The 25,984-nt window shown below is 45.5% G+C and overlaps 1 protein-coding gene across 4 annotated transcripts in view; it reads left to right on the top strand.

Moving 5' to 3' along the window:
- AKAP9 (A-kinase anchoring protein 9) overlaps nucleotides 1–25,984 on the top strand; it is a 269,468-nt gene that overhangs the window by 130,856 nt on the left and 112,628 nt on the right. For all 4 annotated transcript variants that reach the window (XM_069729428.1, XM_069729427.1, XM_069729425.1 and 1 more), the window contains 5 exons: nucleotides 2,359–2,583; nucleotides 5,534–5,677; nucleotides 6,035–6,150; nucleotides 14,149–14,357; nucleotides 22,169–22,389. In XM_069729428.1, coding sequence (XP_069585529.1) covers nucleotides 2,359–2,583; nucleotides 5,534–5,677; nucleotides 6,035–6,150; nucleotides 14,149–14,357; nucleotides 22,169–22,389 — 915 coding nt within the window. The remainder of the gene's footprint in view (nucleotides 1–2,358; nucleotides 2,584–5,533; nucleotides 5,678–6,034; nucleotides 6,151–14,148; nucleotides 14,358–22,168; nucleotides 22,390–25,984) is intronic.

Below are 25,984 nucleotides of genomic sequence, written 5' to 3'. Positions count from 1 at the left end.
ATTTGGTATTATTATCTTCATTTAATTTGTCTTAAATGAAAAAACACAAAAAGAATTGTCCTAAAGCCAAATTGGATATAATTCCACACCAAACATAAAAAAGGGGATGGACAAAAGTATTGGCACTGTTCGCAAAATCATGTGATGCTTCTCTAATTTGTGTAATTAACAGCACCTGTAGCTTACCTGTGGCACCTAACAGGTGTTGGCAATAACTAAATCACACTTGCAGCCAGTTGACATGGATTAAAGTTGACTCAACCTCTGTCCTGTGTCCTTGTGTGTACCACATTGAGCATGGAGAAAAGAAAGAAAACCAAAGAACTGTCTGAGGACTTGAGAAACCAAATTGTGAGGAAGCATGAGCAATCTCAAGGCTACAAGTCCATCTCCAAAGACCTGAATGTTCCTGTGTCTACCGTGTACAGTGTCATCAAGAAGTGTAAAGCCCATGGCACTGTGGCTAACCTCCCTAGATGTGGACGGAAAAGAAAAATTGACAAGAGATTTCAACGCAAGATTGTGCGGATGTTGGATAAAGAACCTAGAGTAACATCCAAACAAGTTCAAGCTGCCCTGCAGTCCGAGGGTACAACAGTGTCAACCCATACTATCCGTCGGCGTCTGACTGAAAAGGGACTGTATGGTAGGAGACCCAGGAAGACCCCACTTCTTACCCGAGACATAAAAAAGCCAGGCTGGAGTTTGCCAAAACTTACTTGAAAAAGACTAAAACATTTTGGAAGAATGTTCTCTGGTCAGATGAGACAAAAGTAGAGCTTTTTGAGCAAAGGCATCAACATAGAGTTTACAGGAGAAAAAAAGAGGCATTCAAAGAAAAGAACACGGTCCCTACAGTCAAACATGGCGGAGGTTCCCTGATGTTTTGGAGTTGCTTTGCTGCCTCTGGCACTGGACTGCTTGACCGTGTGCATGGCATTATGAAGTCTGAAGACTACCAACAAATTTTGCAGCATAATGTTGGGCCCAGTGTGAGAAAGCTGGGTCTCCCTCAGAGGTCATGGGTCTTCCAGCAGGACAATGACCCAAAACACACTTCAAAAAGCACTAGAAAATGTTTTGAGAGAAAGCGCTGGAGACTTCTAAGGTGGCCAGCAATGAGTCCAGACCTGAATCCCATAGAACACCTGTGGAGAGATCTAAAAATGGCAGTTTGGAGAAGGCACCCTTCAAATATCAGGGACCTGGAGCAGTTTGCCAAAGAAGAATGGTCTAAAATTCCAGCAGAGCTTTGTAAGAAACTCATTGATGGTTACCGGAAGCGGTCGGTCGCAGTTATTTTGGCTAAAGGTTGTGCAACCAAGTATTAGGCTGAGGGAGCCAATACTTTTGTCTGGCCCATTTTTGGAGTTTTGTGTGAAATGATCAATGTTTTGCTTTTTGCTTCATTCTCTTTTGTGTTTTTTCATTTAAGACAAATTAAATGAAGATAATAATCCCAAAGAATTTGTGTTTGCAATCATTTTCAGGAAGAAACTGAGTATTATCTGACAGAATTGCAGGGGAGTCAATACTTTTGGCCATGACTGTATCTATCTATCTATCTATCTATCTATCTATCTATCTATCTATCTATCTATCTATCTATCTATCTATCTATATCTATCTATCATCTTCTATTATCTATCCTATCTATCTATCTGTCATCCATCTATTATCTATCTGATTATCTATCTGATTATCTATCTATCTATCTATCTATCTATCTATCTATCTTGGAATGACAGAAGCAGCACCATAGCTGTAGGGTGGATACCAATCCCAGGACTCCCAACTATGTTCTCTTATAATAAATTGCAAATAACAGGAGTGCTTCAAATTTCCAGATGTAATAAATGGGGTGGCTATACTCCCCCAGGACTCCAACACGTATTTTGAATTGAATTCACCACTACCCTCAGATGAAGCATTGAACGTGAAACATACAAATTATTTATTTTTGTGCCTTTTATACGTTCGTCATTTATGTTACCCTATAAGCCTGATCCATACCTGTATGACACTTTTATCTGACATCACGTTGCTTTTTGACATATGTATTTCCATATTATCCACTTATACATTATACTCCATGCAGGTAGCCTTTATTCTCTTTTCTTCTCATCTGTTTTTTGTTCTCCTGATATCATCTTTGTTGTCACTGAACTTTTTATACATGTTTGTAATATAGTAATGGTAAGACCTTGTAAGTTGATCAATAAAATCATGCTTTTATTATTATTAATCTTAGTCTTGCCTTTTTTTTTTTCCTTTCCACTGTGTACATGTAGCAGAGCTACAAGTTATGAAAATGAATATTTAGTTTTGCATCTCCCCATTTATCATTCCCATTTTTAGAACTACAACCAGATGGTGGCAATGGGGGCAGAAGGCGCCAAGTTCAGACAGTTGTATGAGGAAAAGGTGGAGGACATGAGACAGGAGCTGGTGAGGCAGGAACAGGAATACCAGCAGGCGACGGAGGCCCTGAGACTGGCACATGCTGCCCAGCTGGAGAGACAGATGTACGACCAGGAACAGCTGCTGTTAGAGGTGCACAGGCTGCGGGCACAGCTGGCAGAGGTAAGGAACCACACTGCCTGTCTTACAGAGGTTTTTCAATCTTCATTCCTTCATTCACTTTTCAGGCCCCTTCACTTACAGTTTAGAGTCTGATCCAAGCTGTATTATTTTCTCTTGTGAGAGTGTCTCTCCCAGTATTACAGGCTGGATGTAAGGTCCATTTGTATCTAGAGTGCTGCCATCTCCACTACTAATATATTAGCACAGCTTCTATCCTGCACTCATTTCCACTTCATGTGCTTTCCTCCCTATCTATAACCTATTTTTCTCTGCCCTCCCTCACACTGTTCATGCTTTCTCCCCCTCTCTATTTTGTAGAGATCTGTGTATAACCCTAATTCTAAGACAGAGCGAGAAGGAAGGGGCGAGCAGAGATCTGTCCGGAGCTCTGATGGATTTGCAATATTTTCCAGAGCTCTCAACTAGCAGATACTCAGAATTGTAACATTTTGTTTTTAATGAAGATTATTTAAAAAAAAAAAAAAAATTGCTTAAAGAAGACTTTTCACCAAATTTTTTCATGTTGAACTGGACACACGAAGTAATAGATGCGGCGGAGCAGAATAAAATTTTTGTTTGTTTATTTTCTTTCTCTTTGCGGAGATATTAATGATGAAAGTATTTGTATCCTAAACAGTTAAGTCTAAGTTGGCATTACCAGAGAGATTTCACTGGGGGGAGTGTACTTCTTCCTCTTTATGACACTGACCAATCATAAGCAAGCAGCAACACACTAGGCAAAGAAGAACACGCCCCCACAGTAGTGTAGGTGAAGCTCCAAGTGAGACATTGAAAAACTGTCTGCTCTCTTCGCTGCAGAGTGATGATTTGTTTGAGAACAGCAGACCGGATTGCGATTAACTGACAGCTTTCAGTTTTTGTGCCTCCTGGCAGTTAACATGGGAGGAAGGGGCAATGCTGCAGAGTTGAGCCTCAATACAAACACTTAAGTGTTGTTGTGGAGGCGTGTTCTTCTTCCCCCAATGTGTTGCTGCCTGCTTACGATTGGTCAGAAAGAAGAAGAAGAACACGCCCCCAGTGAAATCTCTCTGGTAATGTCCACTTGGACTTTAAAAAAGATTAGCTGTTTAGATGCCAAATACTTTAATTGCTAATATCCTTTGCAAAGGAGAGGTGAAATAAAAAAAAAAAGTTTTATTCCTCTCTGCAACCACTCTTACATTGTGTGTCCAGTCAAACATGAAGCGTTTGGGAAAAGGTCCCCTTTAAGGCCGGTTTCACACATATGTACCAAGTTCAAGTCAGGAGACCCGCAGCTAGACCGTGCATCATAAGGATGTGCAAACTTTTAATTTAGAAAGCAAAATGAACAAAAAAAAATCTGTGTGAATGTGTAGAGGGCCTTTAATCCGCCAGTTTATCTACCTTGGAAATAAAAGGATCAGGCATGTTGAAATCCAGCATGCCCAGTCCTCCTGTCATCACAAAAGTCAGGACACCCATATACATTTACATAGTCTGCAGGCTTTGGTTAATGTTTTTTTTCCTTTGGTCACCTTTAGCCTTATAATTATGATGCGCACAATGTGTGCTCGCTGGTTGGTCTCGTTTGCCTCGTACACATAGGGGTAATTTTAGGGGTTGTCCAGTCTGTTTAGCCATTGTCCGGCTTCTCTACGCGAGAGATCACCTGAGGCTGTCCGACACCCAGATCAAATCGCTGTTATCAGGTCCCGCGACGGCCGGAGCCCAGCAGCTCAGTACACAGTCTAGTGGCCGTTCTCAGGTACTGCGTTTCAGACCATGTTGACTTTAATGGGAGCTGAGCTGCAGTAATGGAGAACCACCACTGATCGGAGCTGTGGTGTTTCACCTCCATACACGACGCACTTCTGGCTTTCTCAGGGCTTGCAAACAGCAGGTCGGTGGGGGGTCCTGGGTATCAGTCCCCTCCCCAGTTTAATATTGATGACCTCTTCTAAGCGCAGTTGATCAGTATCTAATTCGTGGACATTGCATTTAATTTAAGTAGACGTCCACTTCTCCGACATGGCGGGAATTACGTCAGTTCTCCGACATGGCGGGAATTACGTCAGTGCTGAAGTAAAGGATTTCTAATTTAGGGGGTTGTCCACCTTTTGGGTACTTTTTAAAACATTATTTTTCATTTTTTATTAATAAGTTTTGCACCATTTGCTCTTTACAGGCTCTTAGTTTCCCTGCATATTAAATCGGTGAAGAGGAGCTCAGAAAAATAGAGTTAAAGACATTCTAGTTAGAATGAGCTCACTGACTGATTCTCAGCTAACTCCTTCTGCATCCTGATACTAAATCTAAAGGTTTTAGAAAGAAAGCAATGTAAAATTTTTTTGATGAAACCCAATTGCAATAATTTATTTTTTTTTAGCCCCGTTTACCTCCCGTAAGGTAGACAATCCCCTTTTTTTTAAAAGGGTTTTTTTTTTTTTTCGGAGCTTCGATATTGATGGGCTATACATTGGATAGGTCATGAATATCATATGACTTTTTTCAGGTCCCAGAACTGCTGGAAGGACACTGTGTAGTGGTCATTCTTTGATTCTGCAGCTCAGCTCCCATTGAAGTGAATAGGAGCTGGGCTGCAGTACCCAAGAACGGCCACTACACCGTGTATGGAGCTGTGCTATCCCGGCCCCATATGCTGTGCGCTTCTGGCATCTGCAGGACTTGCATATAGGAACATTGGAGGGTGCTGGCTACCGATGCCACGCCAATCTGATATTTGTGACTTATCCCAAGGATAGGCCATCAGTATCTAAGCCTCGGACATCCCCCTTTAATTACATTAGACCGACATTAAGGATTTCTTTTGTCCCTTTAATTCTGTTTTGTGCCCGGATTCTCGTTTCTTGCCCGGTATCCGCCCTCCTGATGATAAAAGAGAGATATTTTTAACTTGAGGAATGATCAAATATTTATCGAGCCAGTGAAATGAATGTAATTTGTTCAGAACGCGTCGGCACTGACCGAAAACCAGAGCACGGACAGAGAAAAGATGCTGCTGGAGGAGCTGGAGTCCATGAAGCAGACGTGTGCAGAATCCGCGGGGAGGACGGCGGCCCGTCCCGTGCAGGACAACAGCTCTCAGACGCAGGTAACGGCCGCGGACGGACCCCGGGCGCTGGACTCCCTCCATGTTTGTTTTTCCTTTGGAGTGTCACGTTCTAGCTCCTGAGCCCTGATAGCCGCGGGGTGGAGTCTCTGCGATAGATCGCCTCCGTCTATGGTTACCGGAGTGTTGTCAGGAGTCCTCTGCAGCAATGTCACCGCCTGCTCCGCACACATTGTTCTACTGCTTGGATGACTGCCGGCTCCTTTAAGAATTTTTTGTTGTTGTTCTTTTGCAAGGAGTTAAATTTTTTTATGCAACATTTTATGAACAGTTTTTTTTCCGGGAATGACCGGATTCTTATCTCTCTTCTACTATTTACCTTTGCCAAAATTGACCCAGGACGAACGGATCCCGCAGCCCGAGAGCGAGGAGCCAGGCTGGGAGTACGAGCGAGGAGATGGAGGCGAGAGGAGGACGGACGAGGAGAGCCGGGCAAGCGATGTCATCGGTGACAGGTAACGCTGCGCGAACGCCGGTCGGATCCGCGTTCCCTAAAAATAAAAACAAACATTACAAAAATGTTTCCGCTTTGCAATCAAGTTTGTAGCTGTATAATTAGGCTTTTAAGTCGTCATTTCTGCAGATGTGCTCAAGGCTTTCAGCTGTCATCACCGCCACGTGCGCGTTTCACGGCACAGGTTACTGCCTGTCGTCCTCTGACGATGTTGCACAGACATGATACCCGAGGCACTGCTGTGAAGAATGTATTAAAGGACAGCTCTGTGGTTACAGCATAACGATAATGTCTACCGTCCGTACAAGTCCCCTCTATATTGTACAGCGCTGCGGAATATGTTGGCGCTATGTAAATAAAAATAATTATTATATTCTTCTTATTATAGCTCTAAACTTCTCTAACCTCCTTAGATTATTGATTCTGTCCATGTGTAGATTAGAAAATGTTTATTTGGAAAAAAAATTGACTTGGTGAAAAAAAAAAAGTAAAAAGTTCACAGCATGGTTGTCATTGCCTCTGAATATGGAAGGGAGAACCTCTATTATAAGAAAAGAAAATATCATGATTATTTTTCTTATTATTTTTCATGGATTTTAAGTATTGGCATGGATTTGCCTTGATCTATAAACAAGAGGAGTTACCACCACCGTGACCCCCGACAATCACTAGAATGTAATGGAAAAACAAAATGTAAATCTTGGCCTAACTCCAGATGGTATAATGTGAATATTGCAAACCATAGTAATCCAACCAAAGAGATAATACACACAGTGATGTCACAGGAAAGATGTAATACACACAGTGATGTCACAGTACAGGGATAATACACACAGTGATGTCACAGGAAAGATGTAATACACACAGTGATGTCACAGTACAGGGATAATACACACAGTGATGTCACAGTACAGGGATAATACACACAGTGATGTCACAGTACAGGGATAATACACACAGTGATGTCACAGTACAGGGATAATACACACAGTGATGTCACAGTACAGGGATAATACACACAGTGATGTCACAGTACAGGGATAATACACACAGTGATGTCACAGTACAGGGATAATACACACAGTGATGTCACAGTACAGGGATAATACACACAGTGATGTCACAGTACAGGGATAATACACACAGTGATGTCACAGTACAGGGATAATAAACACAGTGACGTCACAGTACAGAGAGAATACACACAGTGATGTCACAGTACAGAGATAATACACACAGTGATGTCACAGTACAGGGATAATACACACAGTGATGTCACAGTACAGGGATAATACACACAGTGATGTCACAGTACAGGGATAATACACACAGTGATGTCACAGTACAGGGATAATACACACAGTGATGTCACAGTACAGGGATAATACACACAGTGATGTCACGATGTCACAGTACAGGGATAATACACACAGTGATGTCACAGTACAGGCATAATACACACAGTGATGTCACAGTACAGGGATAATACACACAGTGATGTCACAGTACAGGGATAATACACACAGTGATGTCACAGTACAGGGATAATACACACAGTGATGTCACAGTATAAAGATAATACACACAGTGATGTCACAGTACAGGGATAATACACACAGTGATGTCACAGTACAGGGATAATACACACAGTGATGTCACAGTACAGGGATAATACACACAGTGATGTCACAGTACAGAGATAATACACACAGTGATGTCACAGTACAGGGATAATACACACAGTGATGTCACAGTACAGGGATAATACACACAGTGATGTCACAGTATAAAGATAATACACACAGTGATGTCACAGTACAGGGATAATACACACAGTGATGTCACAGTACAGGGATAATACACACAGTGATGTCACAGTACAGGGATAATACACACAGTGATGTCACAGTACAGAGATAATACACACAGTGATGTCACAGTACAGGGATAATACACACAGTGATGTCACAGTACAGAGATAATACACACAGTGATGTCACAGGAAAGATGTAATACACACAGTGATGTCACAGTACAGGGATAATACACACAGTGATGTCACAGTACAGGGATAATACACACAGTGATGTCACAGTACAGAGATAATACACACAGTGATGTCACAGTACAGAGATAATACACACAGTGATGTCACAGTACAGTGATAATACACACAGTGATGTCACAGTACAGGGATAATACACAGTGATGTCACAGTACAGGGATAAAACACACAGTGATGTCACAGTACAGGGATAATAAACACAGTAATGTCACAGTACAGGGATAATACACAGTGATGTCACAGTACAGGGATAATACACACAGTGATGTCACAGTACAGGGATAATACACAGTGATGTCACAGTACAGGGATAATACACACAGTGATGTCACAGTACAGGGATAATACACAGTGATGTCACAGTACAGGGATAATACACACAGTGATGTCACAGTACAGGGATAATACACAGTGATGTCACAGTACAGGGATAATACACACAGTGATGTCACAGTACAGGGATAATACACACAATGATGTCACAGTACAGGGATAATACACAGTAATGTCACAGTACAGGGATAATACACACAGTAATGTCACAGTACAGGGATAATACACACAGTGATGTCACAGTACAGGGATAATACACACAGTGATTTCACAGTACGCGAATCAGTCTAAAGACAAAGGAAGACCCACCTCTTTTTTTGATTATTTTTTTGTGATCTCATTTTAGATGGTGGCGTCAGAAGGGATCATTTTCTGTCCCCTGAGCTTCATTGCTAGAAATGTTGATTCAATGTCCAATGCATGATTATACAAAAAAGTCAGTGTTAGTAAATGTATATATACTAGATGGTGGCCCGATTCTAACACATCGGGTATTCTAGAATATGCATGTCCACGTAGTATATTGCCCAGTCACGTAGTATATTGCCCAGCCACGTAGTATATTGCCCAGCCACGTAGTATATTGCCCAGCCACGTAGTATATTGCCCAGCCACGTAGTATATTGCCCAGCCACGTAGTATATTTCCCAGCCACGTAGTATATTGCCCAGCCACGTAGTATATTGCCCAGCCACGTAGTATATTGCCCAGCCACGTAGTATATTGCCCAGCCACGTAGTATATTGCCCAGCCACGTAGTATATTGCCCAGCCACGTAGTATATTTCCCAGCCACGTAGTATATTGCCCAACACAGAGCCACGTAGTATAGACTTAAAAAAAAAAAAAAAAATATACTCACCTATAGCCCGTTGAAGTCCTGCTATACTCACCATCCGCCGCCTTTGCCGCTCCTCGCCACGCTCCCTGGATCGCTCCATTGCAAGCGGCAGCTTCCGGTGGTCCCAGGGCTGGTGTGAACAGGACCTATGGTGACATCACGGCTGGTCCTTGTCGCACACCAGCCCTGGGACGGGACCGGAAGCTGCCGCTTGCAATGGAGCGATCCAGGGAGCGTGGCGAGGAGCGGCAAAGGCGGCGGAGGGTGAGTATAGCAGGTTTTTTGTTTTTTTTATTATTTTTAACATGACATATTTTTACTATTGATGCTGCATAGGTAGCATCAATAGTAAATAGTTGGGGACACACAGGGTTAATAGCAGCGGTAACGGAGTGCGTTACACCGCGGGCCGTTACCGCTGCCATTAACCCTGTGTGAGCGGTGGGGATTACGGAGCGGGCACCGTGCAGTGAAGTAGGGGAGGGACTAATCAGACTGTGCCCGTCGCTGATTGGTCGCGGCAGCCATGACAGGCAGCTGCCGAGACCAATCAGCGAACAAATAACCGTGACAGAAGGACAGACAGACGGAAGTGACCCTTAGACAATTATATATATATATATATATAGATGGTGCGGAGGTGCGGGGACCCTGCTGATCCGGTTTTTGTTTTTTGTATAGGCTAGCATCCTTCCATGAAGAAATACACGCATGTCATTTTGATTTAACTGTGTTCATGGAAGTTTTCTTGCATTACTCTTAAAAAGGAGACAAAAATTATTTTTTATTTATTTTGTCTGAATTATTATTATTATTATTTTTTTTTTTGCTTATTTTTTTTGTTCTCCTCCTTTTGAGGGGCATAACGCCAATATAGCTTTACATTACCTTGACTGTTCTTTTTATGTACTGCACATAAAATAATTGCAGCCCCTTAAAATGAATGAGTGAATTTACACAGCGCCATTATCAGGAACTAGTGCTTCTATCCAGGGTAAACAGGCTGCCCGATACCTGACGAACGAGCAAAATGCTTGTTCGTCAGGTGAAAATGATCATCATCCTCGGCAGCACATCGTCCTGTGTAAACAGGGCTTGTGCTACCGAGAACAATGGCAGCCTATGCTCAGTGAAAGATCTGTTCCGGATTGTTCTGTCCGCCTATTCTAGCACAGTCGTGCTGTGTCATCAGTGGGAAGACGCCTTCCGGGATTTGAAAAACTTGGCTGCTTTTGCCTCCCCCTAAAAAAACAGCGCCAAACCTGTCCACGGGATGCGTGTGGTATTGCAGCTCATTCACTTCAATGGAGTTCAGCTGCAATACCCAGACAGTGCTCAGATGACACATTGTTTTTAGAACTCTGGAAATTTGACAAAGAAACGGGCGCAAATGTAATAATGAATCAGGCAAAATCAATAGATTTTTAATAATTTTTTTTTTTTTTTGCAGACTTGTTTCATTTTTTATTTTTGATGCATTAAATCAGTAAAAAGGTGAATATAGTCCTTGTCTAGTTCTTCCTGTCAGTGACGCAGGATTATCTCCAGGAGCCCAGTTCTGCCCTTCCTACATCGGTGTCTCATGTTTTCTCACAATATCTCCTTATTGTGTTTATTTATTCAGTTTTGCATAAAAAAAAAGTAGATTTCTTACCGGCTGTTTGTGGATCTGCTTATTCAGATGGGTTTATCTCTGGCGGCAGCAGTTGGCCGCAGGCTCGGAGGCTTTATATGCCATCACACAGGGAAATGTCACATCAATCTTCAGCCTCGCTGTCTGTCTACGCGGCTCAGGACCTCCATTGTGGTGACTGTTACACACAAGCCCCCTCTTCCCGCCAAATAATTTAATTATATGTTTAAATTTGCTAAAATATTGTACTTTTTTTTTTAATTTTGCCATCTTTTTTTATCTTACTATTTTTTTTCTAAAAAAATTAAAATAATAATAATATTGCAATTTCTGTATTGATTCTTTGGGGGGGCACAGAGGACCATGGGTGTATGCTACTAGGAGGAGGCTGACGCTATGCAAAATAAGTTTGGCTCCTCCCCGGAAGTGTACACCCACCAACTGGCGCAAAGCTATTTAGTTTTAGCTTAGTGTTAGTGGGAGGCAGACACCTTAGTTTTTGTTGTTTTTCCGCTAATATTTTTCCTGTCTTTTTCAGATATAGACAAATCTTCCTGATGGGAAACAGAGTGGAATTTGTCACTCTGTCACCCCGTGTAGAGAAGGAGAGCACAGGGTGGAGTATGTCACGCTGTATCCTCTCCTATCTTTCCGGTAGGACCTTAACCCCTAACGCAACCAGAACGTTCGGGTGGTCCGGGGAACGGTCCTTGCCCTCACCCTTTGGTCCGCTCGACAGTGCCTGGATAAGGCGATCCATGTTGCCAGGAGTTCATCTCCAGAGCTCTCCATTCACGCCCTGGAAGCCCCCAACTGTCCGCAAGGAAAATGCGCCCTTTACCCCGATATGGCCGCTTCTCTCTCCCAGTCTGTCGCTGACCTACCTAAGGTCTCACAAGCCTTGGTCTCCTTCCTGGATGGGCTCCCTTACCTCTACTTCAGGCACTATGACTACCCCACAGGAAGAGTCTGATCCTTCACTTAACCTGTTCCAGCTCCTTTACTAGATCCCCCCCTCTCCTCCGGGTTCTTCCACACTGTTCATTGCTCTCCCTTTCTGGAGACACAGGCCGGTATGAGTTCTAACTCCAGGTCTCAATCTGATTCAGATCTAGAGTACGACCAAGCCTCTAAGATGAGAGATATTGTCGACAGCTTTATCCTGGCCATCAACCAAACCCTGAACATGTAAGTCGCAGATATGGCATCATCTTAATAAGTAGTCTCCTTTAGGTGGGTTAGGTGAGTCCTTAGAGTCTGCGCTAACCATAAGGAGTTTGACTGTGTCCTAGCATGGGAGTGGTAGCATCCCGACAAGCGGTGCCAAATAAGGAAGCGCTTAGAGGTTCTATATCCCTTTCATCCCACTTTTATCAAACTGTGGACTGAATCCTCAACTATGGATCCACCTATCTCCAGGCTATTCACCAAGATCATGCTTCCCCTATCCGATGGGGCATCTCTCAAAAGACCCCAACAATAGGCACATTGAGTCCCTGGCAAGTCAGCCTTTGAGTTGGTGGCCTCTGCTGCCTTGTGTCCATCCTTTGCCGCCACAAGAGTGTAAAATCAGTATCTGCTTGGGCTAAACAATTGCGGCAAGGCTTCCTTGCGGGATTTCCTCCCGACCAGCTGGCAGACCAAATCATCCAACCTGGGAATTACCTTCTTCCAGCACCCTGGACAGCACTCCTACAATCTTGTAGCCATTCACAATCCCATAACGCAGCAAGAAACAAAGAGAGCCTCCTTCAAGTCAGCTCCTATCCAGGCCAGGCCATCCAGGAGTAGGTCCAACAGATTTTCCTCCTCATGACGAATCGTCCCTACTTGAGAATTTGCTCAGGGTAGGCCGACATCTACGGTAATCTTGTTTCAGGACATATGGTCCTCCACTGTTAAGGACAACTGCCCCACAAGCTCTTCTTCGAGTCCTGCCCCTCAAGTGACTCCTCTTGTTTCTTCAAGGCAATCTCGTTACTTCTCTAATTAGGGGTTGTTATTCCCTTTCCTTCATAAGAGCGATTCACAGATTTTTATTCCAATATTTTCAAGATTCCCAAGAAGGATGGCTCAGTCTCTCTGTTCGGTAATTTCCTCCATGGAACCCCAGGAGCTTCTTTGCTTGGTGGACATTCAGGACTCCTACCACCATGTCCCAATCTTCCTGGGACATCAGAAGTTCCTACGATTTTCAATTCACTAGTCGCACTTCCAGTTCTTAGCTCTAATTTTTGAGTTAGCCACCACTTCCAGAATCTTCACAAAGATTGTGGCAGCAACGATGGCCATCCTGCCGGCCAGGGGGATCCTTGTCATCCGTTACTTGGACGAAATCCTCATCAAAGCTCGGTCCTTCTCTAGGGCACAGGAGGGCTTTCTGATCACTCTCAACAATCTTTCTCTCCTTTGTTGGGATTGTAAGCTTCCCCAAGTTGTCCCTCGTCCCAGTTAAGCGCCTCATCTTCCTGGGCATACTCTTCAATATGAGGCAAGCAAAGATCTTTCTTTCCAAGGACAAGATGTCTGCCCTCCACCTTGACATTCACTCATTACCGCATCCTCACTCTCTCCACGGCCACAACTGTATGTACAGTGACAGCTGGAAAAAAAAATATTTATAGTTTTAGGAACAATTAAGCAAGGACATCATAAATGTCATAGGTTGGAATACCCTTCTAACTATAGCTTTTTTTTTTGCATCTTTCTTTAATATGGTGCTAATTATGCCCAGGTTCAGCAGCTCCAATTCCACCTCTACGCTGGGAGAAATACCAGTGATGGTGACTGCCTCATTTAAATAGCAAGGCCAAATTATTTTTTTCTTTCCCTTTATTCTTCAGCCATGACAGAAGAACAGAGAAGGGTTCTGGTGTCCGTTTTCCTTTAACTGATAAATCCCTGTTTCCCTGCAGTCACCACTAGAGGGAGCAGAAGGCAAAAAATCCATTGAGCTCTGTTATAAAACTGTCTGCAGTAAGTTTATCAGCTCCCCCTAGTGGTGTCTGCAGATAGCCTCACTATTATAGTAGGTGATACCTTTTATAACCCGATTATATTTGCTTTGTCATTTTTATTTGTAGCCTGTTATTATCCTCATTATTTGTGCCTTGTAATTTTCTGTATAGGAAAAGCCTGAAGAGAACCAATAAACACCTACTGAAGATTCTGCTGGAGGTTGTAAAGACGACAGGCGCCGTAGAGGAGACAATTGGGCGCCATGTTGTCGGCTTGCTGGACAAATCTGGAAGACGTCAGTCTACTTCCAAAGTGCACGTGTGGAGTGCCGAACCCGAAGACCGTGAAGTGGCGTCTCCTTCCTCCATCACAGTGACTGGTAAGGGTTACATTTATTATGAGATTTTACACTAAAAATTGCACGTTTCCGTCATCCGCATGCCACTACCTTCCCTGATTAATGGGTGGAGAGCCACAAGGAATATTTTTTGGCGCCAGCGTCAGTGATGTAATTGGGGTGATCCAGGCAACGGAGGTGTGCGGAGAATGACCGGTCGGTGGCACCCATTGGGAGGCCAAATCACTACCTCCTCGGTAGTGCGGGGGAGGCAATGCTGCCACTTGCCCAGTGCTTTATTGCGGTGGTTGTAGATCCCGGTAACAGGACCCTATGGCTCGGCCACGTCAGGTTGACTGCTCCGGGCACCCCGTTCTGTCCCCGGAGGCAATGATTGACAGGTGATAAATTGGAGCTCACAGCACACACATTGGTTTAGGTGTCCTGATAACGGAGGCCGGGTTTCGCTCCGAGATGCATTTTTGTGTTCCCCAAATAGAGGTTCTGTTTCTTGCAGAAGATTTTTGGAAGCTGCTCCTTCCCCTTTCAGAGATGGTGTAAGGAGTCCTGCAGGAGACTCTAGAGAATAATATTTCTTCCTACTGGAGGAAAACTACGGTAATTTGCATACTTTTTCCCAGGGAGCATTGCATGTAAAATCCCCAGGTCTTCGCAAGGAGATACAAATACCTTGCAGGACATATGTTTCAGCCATCTCACCCGGGGTAAGAACAGATTATTTTTTTTTTTGCAGATCCTGAATTATAACCAGGTTTATGCAACATTTTCTGGCAGACTTCAGGGCCTAGAAGCAATGACGCCGCTCTATTATACATCTGCGTCTCTTCTATTATGGCTAAGGGTCCATTCCCACTGTCGGGGCTTGTGAGAGAACCCCCAGCAAAATGGGATTCGGGTGTTTGCGCCGATGAGACCATAGGCTATAATGGTGCCGACAGCGAATGTTTGCTCTGTCGTGCATCAATTTTGGGAGTGGATGCCTACTGGAGGCGGACAGTGAAACCTAGTAGTCTGCATCTGGGTGTCCATCTCCAGTAGGCGTACACTTCCAAAAATGAGGCGTGACAGAACACACTTACACTGTCGGCACCATTATAGACTGTGGGTGCATACGCCCGAATCCCTTTTTTTTTTGCAGGGGGTCCGGCTTAAGCTTCGACGAGGCCAACATATGTGAAAGCACCCTAAGAAACTTCATAACATCGACCATAACAGCTAGACCTCTGAAGGCCTCCTGTGGCTCCTGGCACCAAGATGCTGGCAGGAGACGCTTTATATCCTGTAAGTTCCTCGGCGCGGTATTGGACTAGTTTTCCCGGCACGTCCTGCAGATGATCGATTGGATCGAGATCTGGGGAATTTGTAGACAGGTCGTCGCCTTCATCTCTTTGACACATTTCTGTACAGTTCCTGCAGTGTGGCTGGCGGCATTATACTTTTGAGGGGCCACAGCCCAAGAAATCCTGCTCCCATGATGGTGGTGGTGGGGGGATAATAATAGGTCTGTACAATATTAGGTAGGTGTCTCATCCACGTGATGCCCGCACACCGCCTCCGCTGGCCCATCTTCTTACCATTGTGCCATGTCTTCTGCAGGTAAGTGACGCACATACCGTCCACATCATGGACTAGATATGACCAGGCGCCTTCTTCTTTTGCTCCGTGGTCCTGGACTGATGCTCACGTGGGCAGGGTTCAGCACGGGCACCGGTCTGAGACTACTCTGCCCCATACCTACACCCAATTCCGAAATTTGCTCTACAGTAGCTTTCTTTTGGAACGGACCAGCCATTCCCTACTGCCCATGTGGGCATCCACGAGCCTGTTGGAGGTTCACCGGTTGTCCTTCCTTGACCCACTTTTGGTACCAATCCACAGATCTGCTCTGACCCGGTCGTCTATCCCCCAACGCCTTACATTTCACCCATTTATTTACCTTTTTCCAACACATCAAAGCCAAGAGCTGAGTCGTCCTTTCTGGTCTGGAGTATGCTCATGGACACCGTGTTCTTTCTCGGCATGTTAGGACCTGCCCTGCAGTAATTAGTGACTGACCTTACAGCGACTTGCAATAATGGGATCTGATTCTGGCACCGTCCTTGGCGGAAATATACAGGAAATTATATTGCGAAAGTTTACATAACTTTCAGGTGTAACGACCTGTAGATCATTATTGCAGGTGAAGCCTACAATGACGTAATCTGTCATGTGGCCGCAAGTTAGATCCTCGGCACGTAAAGGTGCGACTTCTCTTATCCTTTCCATATCAATTCTCCACAATCTACAATACCTCTGCTTGCTGGCATTGTACGGCTTCAGTCCACATGGAAACCTGCCCTGGCTGCGCAGCCTCACGCTGAAGGCCCCTGTGTCCGCCATCGTACTGCTCCTATCCAGCCCGGCCTGCAGCAGATCACAAGATTTATCGTATACTTCAAGACAAAAATAATTTACAAAAAAATTAATACAAAAAAAATATGGAAAAAAAAATACTCAAAGGTTTTTAAAAATTAAAAAAACATGAGTGTAACACACTGCACTTATAAAATGAAAAAAAAAAAAAACTATAAAAATGATTTTAAAAAATTAACTAATAAAATATTATTTATCATTATTATTACATTTATTATTATTATTATTATTTATCATCCCATATGGTGAAAAAGAAAATATATACATATGAAAATGCTAAAATTGCAGTTTTTGTTTTTTGGGGGGTCACCCTTTTTTAAGAAAAAAAAAAAAGCAACAAATCGATGCCCAAAATGTAAGCCCTCCCTCAACTCCTTTGCTGGAAAAATGTTTAAAAAAATACTTTAATTCTCCAAATAACAAATTTTTTTTTTCTGTGAATTTTTTGTTTATTATCTACTTCTAAATAAATTTGGTATTTCCAGAACTGTACTCACCCGCTGAACACAGTGAAAAATTATTTTTACCGCATGGTAAAAGCCGTAGAAAAAGCAGCAAAACAAAAGTGTCATAGTTTCTTTTATTATTATTTTTTTTTCTATTTCACCCAGCAGTGGGGGTGTTAATGATTTGTCCAAGTACATTATTGCACCCAGTGCACTTCCAGCCTGATTTGCATGTGACTTCTCGTGACGGGCACATCGAACCTCTACATAACGGGTACCATTTTTGGGGGGAGCATAAGTGTCTCTCCAGCCATACCACTGCTTCCATGTAGAACAACCTGCTGACAGTTTCCCTGCTAATAGCATTTTATTAGCTAAGCAGTTACTGTATTACTGCGCCAGCAGGACACATTTTATCCTCTTGGCAAGTACAGGCATGACTGAATAATCAATTTCTTGAGTGATTTCTGCCGCTTGCTCACTGAGCCGACATGAATCACTAAAGTGCATCCTGGGAGCCCCATGTTCATCTCTGTGCAGGAACGTTCAGTCCTCCGCATTGATTATCAATGCTGTAAACATGGAGAATATGCGAGTTATATTTTTCTCTGTTTTGCCTGATTAGAAGGTTAAATGCTTGTTACTAAAATGTTTTTTATTTTTTTCTCTTTAAAGGGTTACTTTTATCTTTATAAAGTGATGACTTGTTGCAAGGGCATTCAGAAACCTCAGCATTGGACATGCAGGAAGGTGTGCAGCTGGATATGATCTGGGCAGGTGTAAAGAGGATCTGTCATTTGCTGTAATTGTTTTTTTTATTCTTAACTTGAAATAAAAGCCACTTTTCTCCTGAATCCGGCGCTGTTTTTCTTGTCTTCCTGCGCCTCTCCGTTCCTGAGATATGGCCCCATCTTCCATGTATATAAATCTAGTCTTGTTAGCCAAGGGGGCAGGTCCACTTGCCTTTACAAGACAAGATTTACATACAGGAAAGAGGAGGCCATAGCTCAGGAACGGAGAGGCTCAGGAACTAAAGGAAGACGACCCCAGATTCTGGAGAACGGCGGAATTTACACAAGGTGAGAAAATTACATATTTATGGGGAGTGACCGGTCCCCTTTAAGGGCTCAATATGGAAAGGAAACAGAGTTCTTCAGAGAATGAACTGAATTGAAACATAAAAGAAGAACCAGGAAAATCTATTTAGCGTCTTCTAGTGTTTTGTGATATGTCTTCTGGCCCAGACCTTGCACCATCTTTGTTCTTCAGATTTAAATCCACAATTATTCGCATTTATATTGTAACTTGCAATAAGTAATAACCTGCTAATCTCATGTAAGATCAGTGCAAGTTGTAAAGAAGGGATGCCAGTGCCATAGTGGGAGGAGGAGATGTCGCGCCTGACACTGACCCTTTATTGGCACCATGGATAGATATTATAATGGTGCCCACTGGGTGATCTCTTAGGCCGGGGCGAAACGGCGGCTTTGACTTAATCACAGAGACCAGTGTATGTTGCTGCTACATCGCAATGTAATGCAGGAAAATGGGGGTCACGTTGTTGACCTCTAGGGTAGTACGAACCTGACTAGCAAACCTCAAACCCAACTATCTAACACTCATCAATTTAGGATGACTCCTTCCACCATTAATTGTCATATATTCTTATTCAGGGCACGTAAGCGAAGTGTGGCAAGGCGCGCTCTGTGTAATTCTTACCTTGTGCACTATGTGGCGCTGCACTCACAGATATGGTTTCTGGATGTATAGTAATACCGCCACTCCACCCACTCTGACTATATTATATGTACAGTGTACCTATGTATGTGTGGCTATGTAGAAGTGCTTATGATCAAAATATAAAAAAGGCGTAATATTATACAATATTATGTATTTTTTTTATTTATTTTTTTAGGATAAGCCCTTATCACAGTAAATGATTGTAATCTACTGCTGAAATATTTACCAGCAGAATTTCATTACCAATTTAAGTGGTTAAAGGGTTTTTCCATCAATATGATTGATAAAGGATGCAGTATCAGCGGCAGTATGGTGCCTTCCCACTTTCCCCCAGCAGTATCAGCAGCAGTATGGTGCATTCCCCCTTTCCCTCAGCAGTATCAGCAGCAGTATGGTGCCTTTCCCCTTTCCCCAGCAGTATCAGCGGCAGTATGGTGCCTTTCCCCTTTCCCTCAGCAGTATCAGCAGCAGTATGGTGCCTTTCCCCTTTCCCTCAGCAGTATCAGCAGCAGTATGGTGCATTCCCCCTTTCCCTCAGCAGTATCAGCAGCAGTATGGTGCCTTTCCCCTTTCCCCAGCAGTATCAGCAGCAGTATGGTGCATTCCCACTTTCCCTCAGCAGTATCAGCAGCAGTATGGTGCATTCCCCCTTTCCCTCAGCAGTATCAGCAGCAGTATGGTGCCTTTCCCCTTTCCCTCAGCAGTATCAGCAGCAGTATGGTGCCTTTCCCCTTTCCCCAGCAGTATCAGCAGCAGTATGGTGCATTCCCACTTTCCCCCAGCAGTATCAGCAGCAGTATGGTGCATTCCCCCTTTCCCTCAGCAGTATCAGCAGCAGTATGGTGCCTTTCCCCTTTCCCTCAGCAGTATCAGCAGCAGTATGGTGCATTCCCCCTTTCCCTCAGCAGTATCAGCAGCAGTATGGTGCCTTTCCCCTTTCCCTCAGCAGTATCAGCAGCAGTATGGTGCATTCCCCCTTTCCCTCAGCAGTATCAGCAGCAGTATGGTGCCTTCCCCCTTTCCCTCAGCAGTATCAGCAGCAGTATGGTGCCTTTCCCCTTTCCCCAGCAGTATCAGGAGCAGTATGGTGCATTCCCCCTTTCCCCCAGCAGTATCAGCAGCAGTATGGTGCCTTTCCCCTTTCCCCCAGCAGTATCAGCAGCAGAATGGTGCCTTCTCCCTTTCCCCCAGCAGTATCAGGAGCAGTATGGTGCCTTTCCCCTTTCCCCAGCAGTATCAGCAGCAGTATGGTGCCTTTCCCCCAGCAGTATCAGCAGCAGTATGGTGCCTTTCCCCTTTCCCCCAGCAGTATCAGCAGCAGAATGGTGCCTTCTCCCTTTCCCCCAGCAGTATCAGCAGCAGTATGGTGCCTTTCCCCTTTCCCCAGCAGTACAGCAGCAGTATGGTGCATTCCCCCTTTCCCTCAGCAGTATCAGCAGCAGTATGGTGCCTTTCCCCTTTCCCCAGCAGTATCAGGAGCAGTATGGTGCATTCCCCCTTTCCCCAGCAGTATCAGCAGCAGTATGGTGCCTTTCCCCTTTCCCCCAGCAGTATCAGCAGCAGTATGGTGCCTTCTCCCTTTCCCCCAGCAGTATCAGCAGCAGTATGGTGCCTTCTCCCTTTCCCCCAGCAGTATCAGGAGCAGTATGGTGCCTTTCCCCTTTCCCCAGCAGTATCAGCAGCAGTATGGTGCCTTTCCCTCAGCAGTATCAGCAGCAGTATGGTGCCTTTCCCCTTTCCCCCAGCAGTATCAGCAGCAGAATGGTGCCTTCTCCCTTTCCCCCAGCAGTATCAGCAGCAGTATGGTGCCTTTCCCCTTTCCCCAGCAGTACAGCAGCAGTATGGTGCCTTTTCCCTTTCCCCAGCAGTATCAGGAGCAGTATGGTGCCTTTTCCCTTTCCCCCAGCAGTATCAGGAGCAGTATGGTGCATTCCCCCTTTCCCCAGCAGTATCAGCAGCAGTATGGTGCCTTTCCCCTTTCCCCCAGCAGTATCAGCAGCAGAATGGTGCCTTCTCCCTTTTCCCCAGCAGTATCAGGAGCAGTATGGTGCCTTTTCCCTTTCCCCAGCAGTATCAGGAGCAGTATGGTGCCTTTCCCCTTTCCCCCAGCAGTATCAGCAGCAGAATGGTGCCTTCTCCCTTTTCCCCAGCAGTATCAGGAGCAGTATGGTGCCTTTTCCCTTTCCCCCAGCAGTATCAGGAGCAGTATGGTGCCTTTCCCCTTTCCCCAGCAGGATAAGAAAATTGAGAAACTTTTTTTTTTTCTCGCCAGAGAGCTTTAACCCCCGATACCAAATGCCTCAGCAGGTTGGACACCCGACCATCACTCTATTCATTCACTAGTGGAAGCCGCCGAGCGCAGCCCTCGGGCCCCATAGAGAGTGGAGCAGCGGTCGGACGGGCATCCTCCGTTCCATTCTTACTGGGTTACAAGTGTTCCGTTCTTCTGATCGATGTGATCTCCAGTGGTCGGACCCTCACGATCAATAAATTATCACATATCCCGTGGTACTTATATCCTTGTTACAAGAGGAAGCAACAAGTTGGATGCCTGACAGCCGCGCCATTAATTTTCTATGAGGCTGTCGGAAAAAGTCTCCCTATGATAAATGGGGGTCTCTGCAAGGAGAATCTGCACCCCCTAAATAAAGGATAAAATGTGCGGTTTATGTTTGTATCATGCAAAGCTCCATATGTAGATCCATCTGGAATAAGACGAGATATGTTAGAAATTGGCGCCGCCTGCATCCATCTGCCGCTATTAAGTTTTATGGTAAACAAGAAGCAAATTGTGAAAAATGTTTCTGAAGATCAGGAGAAAACATAGAAAATATGAGACCCGACAACAGATGTACAGATCTCCACATTCTTCAAATTTTTCTGTTGTTTTTTTTTTTTTTTTTTTCTGTAAAAATGGCCTCTTTTTTGGGGGGTGGAAGGTGGGCATCATCTCTTGTGTTAGAAGGGGCAATCACCTACCTCCAGGTCATGCAGTATATGGGCACCATGCAATCTCTCAGAATCCAGGAAGACACCAGCGAGCAGCTGCTCAATTCCTCTGCAGCTCCCCCGCAGGAGAAATGAAGCATTACACCCCACCCATTGAATTCGATACTGCGTCCATGTAATGCAGCGATGTGGTGGTTCATCCAATGGAGGAGAAGGTGCTCTTTGATGTCAGCAAATTAATCAGAATGTTTGCACTATTAATGACTACTGTTATCTTTTCCGCAGTCGGTCCAGATGGCGGTGACGTTGGTGTCGGAGTAGAAGGAGCAGGGATTTGGTCAGAAGCGGCTGGGGAGGAGCTGAATGTAGCCCTGCAGCTCCCAGGTGAAGGATTTTCCAGAACAGATATAAGTCCCGATGACGACGCTCAGATACTGAACATCAGCACCCGACTCCAGGCCGCGGTGGAGAAACTGCTGGAGGCCATTACCGATACCAGCAACCAGGTGTGACAAATTGTAAAAACTCCATTAAGCTATATCGGTTACTGGGAAAGCTTGGTAGCAACCACAATGGCTCCCCTAAGGTGTGGCATCCAGCTTTTCCATAATTCTGAATGGCAGATTTGTGTAGTGCATTTTAGGGTTTTGACAACAAAACCTTCACACGGACAAGTACGATCCTGCATTACTGAGAGATCAGGTCTTTAATTCATATGCAAATGAGGCTGAAGAGCTATGGTAGGTCTGAAGCCTCTGTCACTCCAGCTCTATTTCCCGCACAGCGCCGCCTCTTCCTGTGTGACTGACGGCTCCTTTGCCTGAAGTCACCGAACATAGAGGCTGTCAGTTAAGCAGAAGGAGGCAACGATGGGCAGGGAATAGAGCTGGAGTGACAGAGGCTTCAGATCTACCATAGCTCTTCAGCCTCATTGGCATATCCATTCAAACACTGGTTTCTCGGTGGCGGAGGAACGGACCGGCCATGTAAAGATATTGCCCTTTGTAAGCGCTACATGGCGCAGGGTTTGCCTTCCAGTAGATAAATGGAGAAGGAGTTTGACAACATCCAAACCGCGCTGTTCCCGATCTGTGGATGATTCTGTAATCCGGTTTTTTTAAGCATTTTCTAAATATTTACTCCGGTCGTATTATAGCAACACTTTCCGCGTAACGCCATCACTGATGTTACAGTACGGGTGATTTCACTCTCTCCATGCCTCATTACCTTTCTGGGATTCTCACCAGATTTCCACCATGGCTGGGTTATCCTATGAAATGAGGGCAGGGATGGATAAAACATCACGTACATGATAAATTATGATTTTAGAGATGTAGCAAAGCTGATTTTGCTACTTAAACACTTTGTGATAACACTCGGGGAGTAAGAAAATGTTGTAGTTTTATCAGAAAATGCAACTCGGCCCTGCTGCATCCCACCACTTCTACTCCTAATAGTTCCTTAATTCTTTTCTTATTACGTTAATTCCTTTATTTATGGATTTGTGCACTACTTTATGTATTCGTACATTTACGCTTTAATCCATTCATTCCATACCCTCATTAATATAGGGAATAACTTGATGATCGCTAGGAGTCTGACTGCAGAGACCCCGAGAACAAGGCTTTGCAGCCCCATCCTGAATATCCCCTGAGGGCTTGCACGGCCACAGCTCCATTCATTGTCTATGGGACTGCCTAGTACAGCGCTGAGCTATATCGGGAAGCCCCATAGACAATGAATGCAGCATACGCATCACCGATCCCCTCACGATGGGGCTGAGAGCCTTGTTTTTGTGGTTCCACAGTCGCTGGCGGTCCTAATGGTTGGATCCCAAACGATCAGTAGGGTATTACTTGTTGTTACTTTTTGTTGGTATATGACATACAATTCCAATAAAATGCATTTTAAGTAAATACATTTTAAGTTTTTGGGTGTTACATGAAAAAACATGGAAAAGATCACAGGACCTCAGTATTAATTCAGAAAGTATTGATTAGTGATGAGCGAACGTGCTGGGATAAGGTGTTATCTGAGCATGCTCGGGTGCTGACTGTCTTCGGCGTGCTCTAAAAATATGTTTCGAGTCCCCACCACTGCATGTGTCGCGGTTGTTCGACAGCTGCAACACATGTATGGATTGTCTTTTTGTTAGGCAGTCCCTGGATGTGTTGCTGCTGTCAAACTGCCATGAGACATGCAACCGCGGGGACACTAACATGTTTTAAGAGCACGCCAGAGACACTCTGTTAGCACCCGAGCATGCTCAGATAACACCTTATCCCAGCAAGTTCGCTCATCGCTAGTATCAATATATTTTCTTTTGGATTAAAAGGAACCGGACAGCAGATACATCTTGCCCAAACCTTAGGCAGCATGGATCATCCACTGCCTTTAGAGTCCCAGCCATGCATGTTTTAATAGTCGCCAGGGACCAATTCTCCCTTCCCTGCCCGCTGACCGATACTCGCTTCCCCACCCGCTGATCGATCCTCTCTTCCCGCCCTCTGACCGATCCTCTCTTCCCTGCCCGCTGACCGATACTCGCTTCCCCGCGAGCTAACCGATCCTCTCTTCCTCGCCCGCTGATCAATCCTCTCTTCCCCGCCCTCTGACCGATCCTCCCTTCCCCGCCCACTGACCGATCCTCTTCCCCGCCCGCTGACGATCCTCTCTTCCCGCCCTCTGACCGATCCTCTCTTCCCTGCCCGCTGACCGATACTCGCTTCCCCGCAAGCTAACCGATCCTCTCTTCCTCGCCCGCTGATCAATCCTCTCTTCCCCGCCCTCTGACCGATCCTCCCTTCCCCGCCCACTGACCGATCCTCTTCCCCGCCCGCTGACGATCCTCTCTTCCCCGCCCGCTGACCGATACTTGCTTCCCCACCCACTGACCGATCCTCTCTTCCCCGCCCGATCCTCTCTTCCCCGCCCGATCCTCTCTTCCCCGCCCGATCCTCTCTTCCCCGCCCGATCCTCTCTTCCCCGCCTGATCCTCTCTTCCCCGCCCGATCCTCTCTTCCCCGCCTGCTGACCGATCCTCTCTTCCCCGCCCGCTGACCGATCCTCTCTTCCCCGCCCTCTGACCGATCCTCCCTTCCCTGCCCGCTGACCGATCCTCTCTTCCCCGCCCGATCCTCTCTTCCCCGCCCGATCCTCTCTTCCCCGCCCTATCCTCTCTTCCCCGCCCGATCCTCTCTTCCCTGCCTGCTGACCGATACTCGCTTCCCCCGCCCGCTGACCGATCCTCTCTTCCCCGCCCACTGACCGATCCTCTCTTCCCCGCCCGCTGACCGATCCTCTCTTCCCCGCCCGCTGACCGATCCTCTCTTCCCTGCCCGCTGACCGATCCTCTCTTCCCTGCTCTCTGACCGATCCTCCCTTCCCTGCCCGCTGACCGATCCTCGCTTTCCTGCCCGCTGACCGATCCTCGCTTTCCTGTCCGCTGACCGATCCTCGCTTCCCCGCCTGCTGACCGATCCTCGCTTCCCCGCCTGCTGACTGATCCTCGCTTCCCCGCCTGCTGACCGATCCTTGCTTTCCTGCCCGCTGACCGATCCTCCCTTCCCTGCCCGCTGACCGATCCTCGCTTTCCTGCCCGCTGACCGATCCTCGCTTTCCTGTCCGCTGACCGATCCTCGCTTCCCCGCCTGCTGACCGATCCTCGCTTCCCCGCCTGCTGACTGATCCTCGCTTCCCCGCCTGCTGACCGATCCTCGCTTTCCTGCCCGCTGACCGATCCTCGCTTCCCCGCCCGCTGAGGCAGAATGTATCATCTGACAGGTTCCCTTTAATATATCCTGAAATAATTGGTGCCAGGTGACCTGCTTTAAAAAAATAAATACATAAGAAATCACAATACGGTGCACTGCCAGGAGATGTTTATGCTATATGTGGCCACTTAGCGGTGGTGATGTGATCGGATGCTTGTTCAGATACAATTGCATCACGGATCAGCTTTGAGTGCCAAGATTTTCTTTTGGGTTGGTGACCAATAATTTATTTTTTTAATTATGAAAAGTGGAATTTGTAATATGACTTAAAGGGAATCTTGTCAGTAGGATGACCCCTCCTGAGCCGTCTATATGGGCATGTAGGTCA

Source organism: Ranitomeya imitator, chromosome 6 (assembly GCF_032444005.1).
Source record: "Ranitomeya imitator isolate aRanImi1 chromosome 6, aRanImi1.pri, whole genome shotgun sequence".
Taxonomy (NCBI): Eukaryota; Metazoa; Chordata; class Amphibia; order Anura; family Dendrobatidae; genus Ranitomeya; species Ranitomeya imitator.
This window is presented reverse-complemented; position numbering and strand designations above follow the sequence as displayed.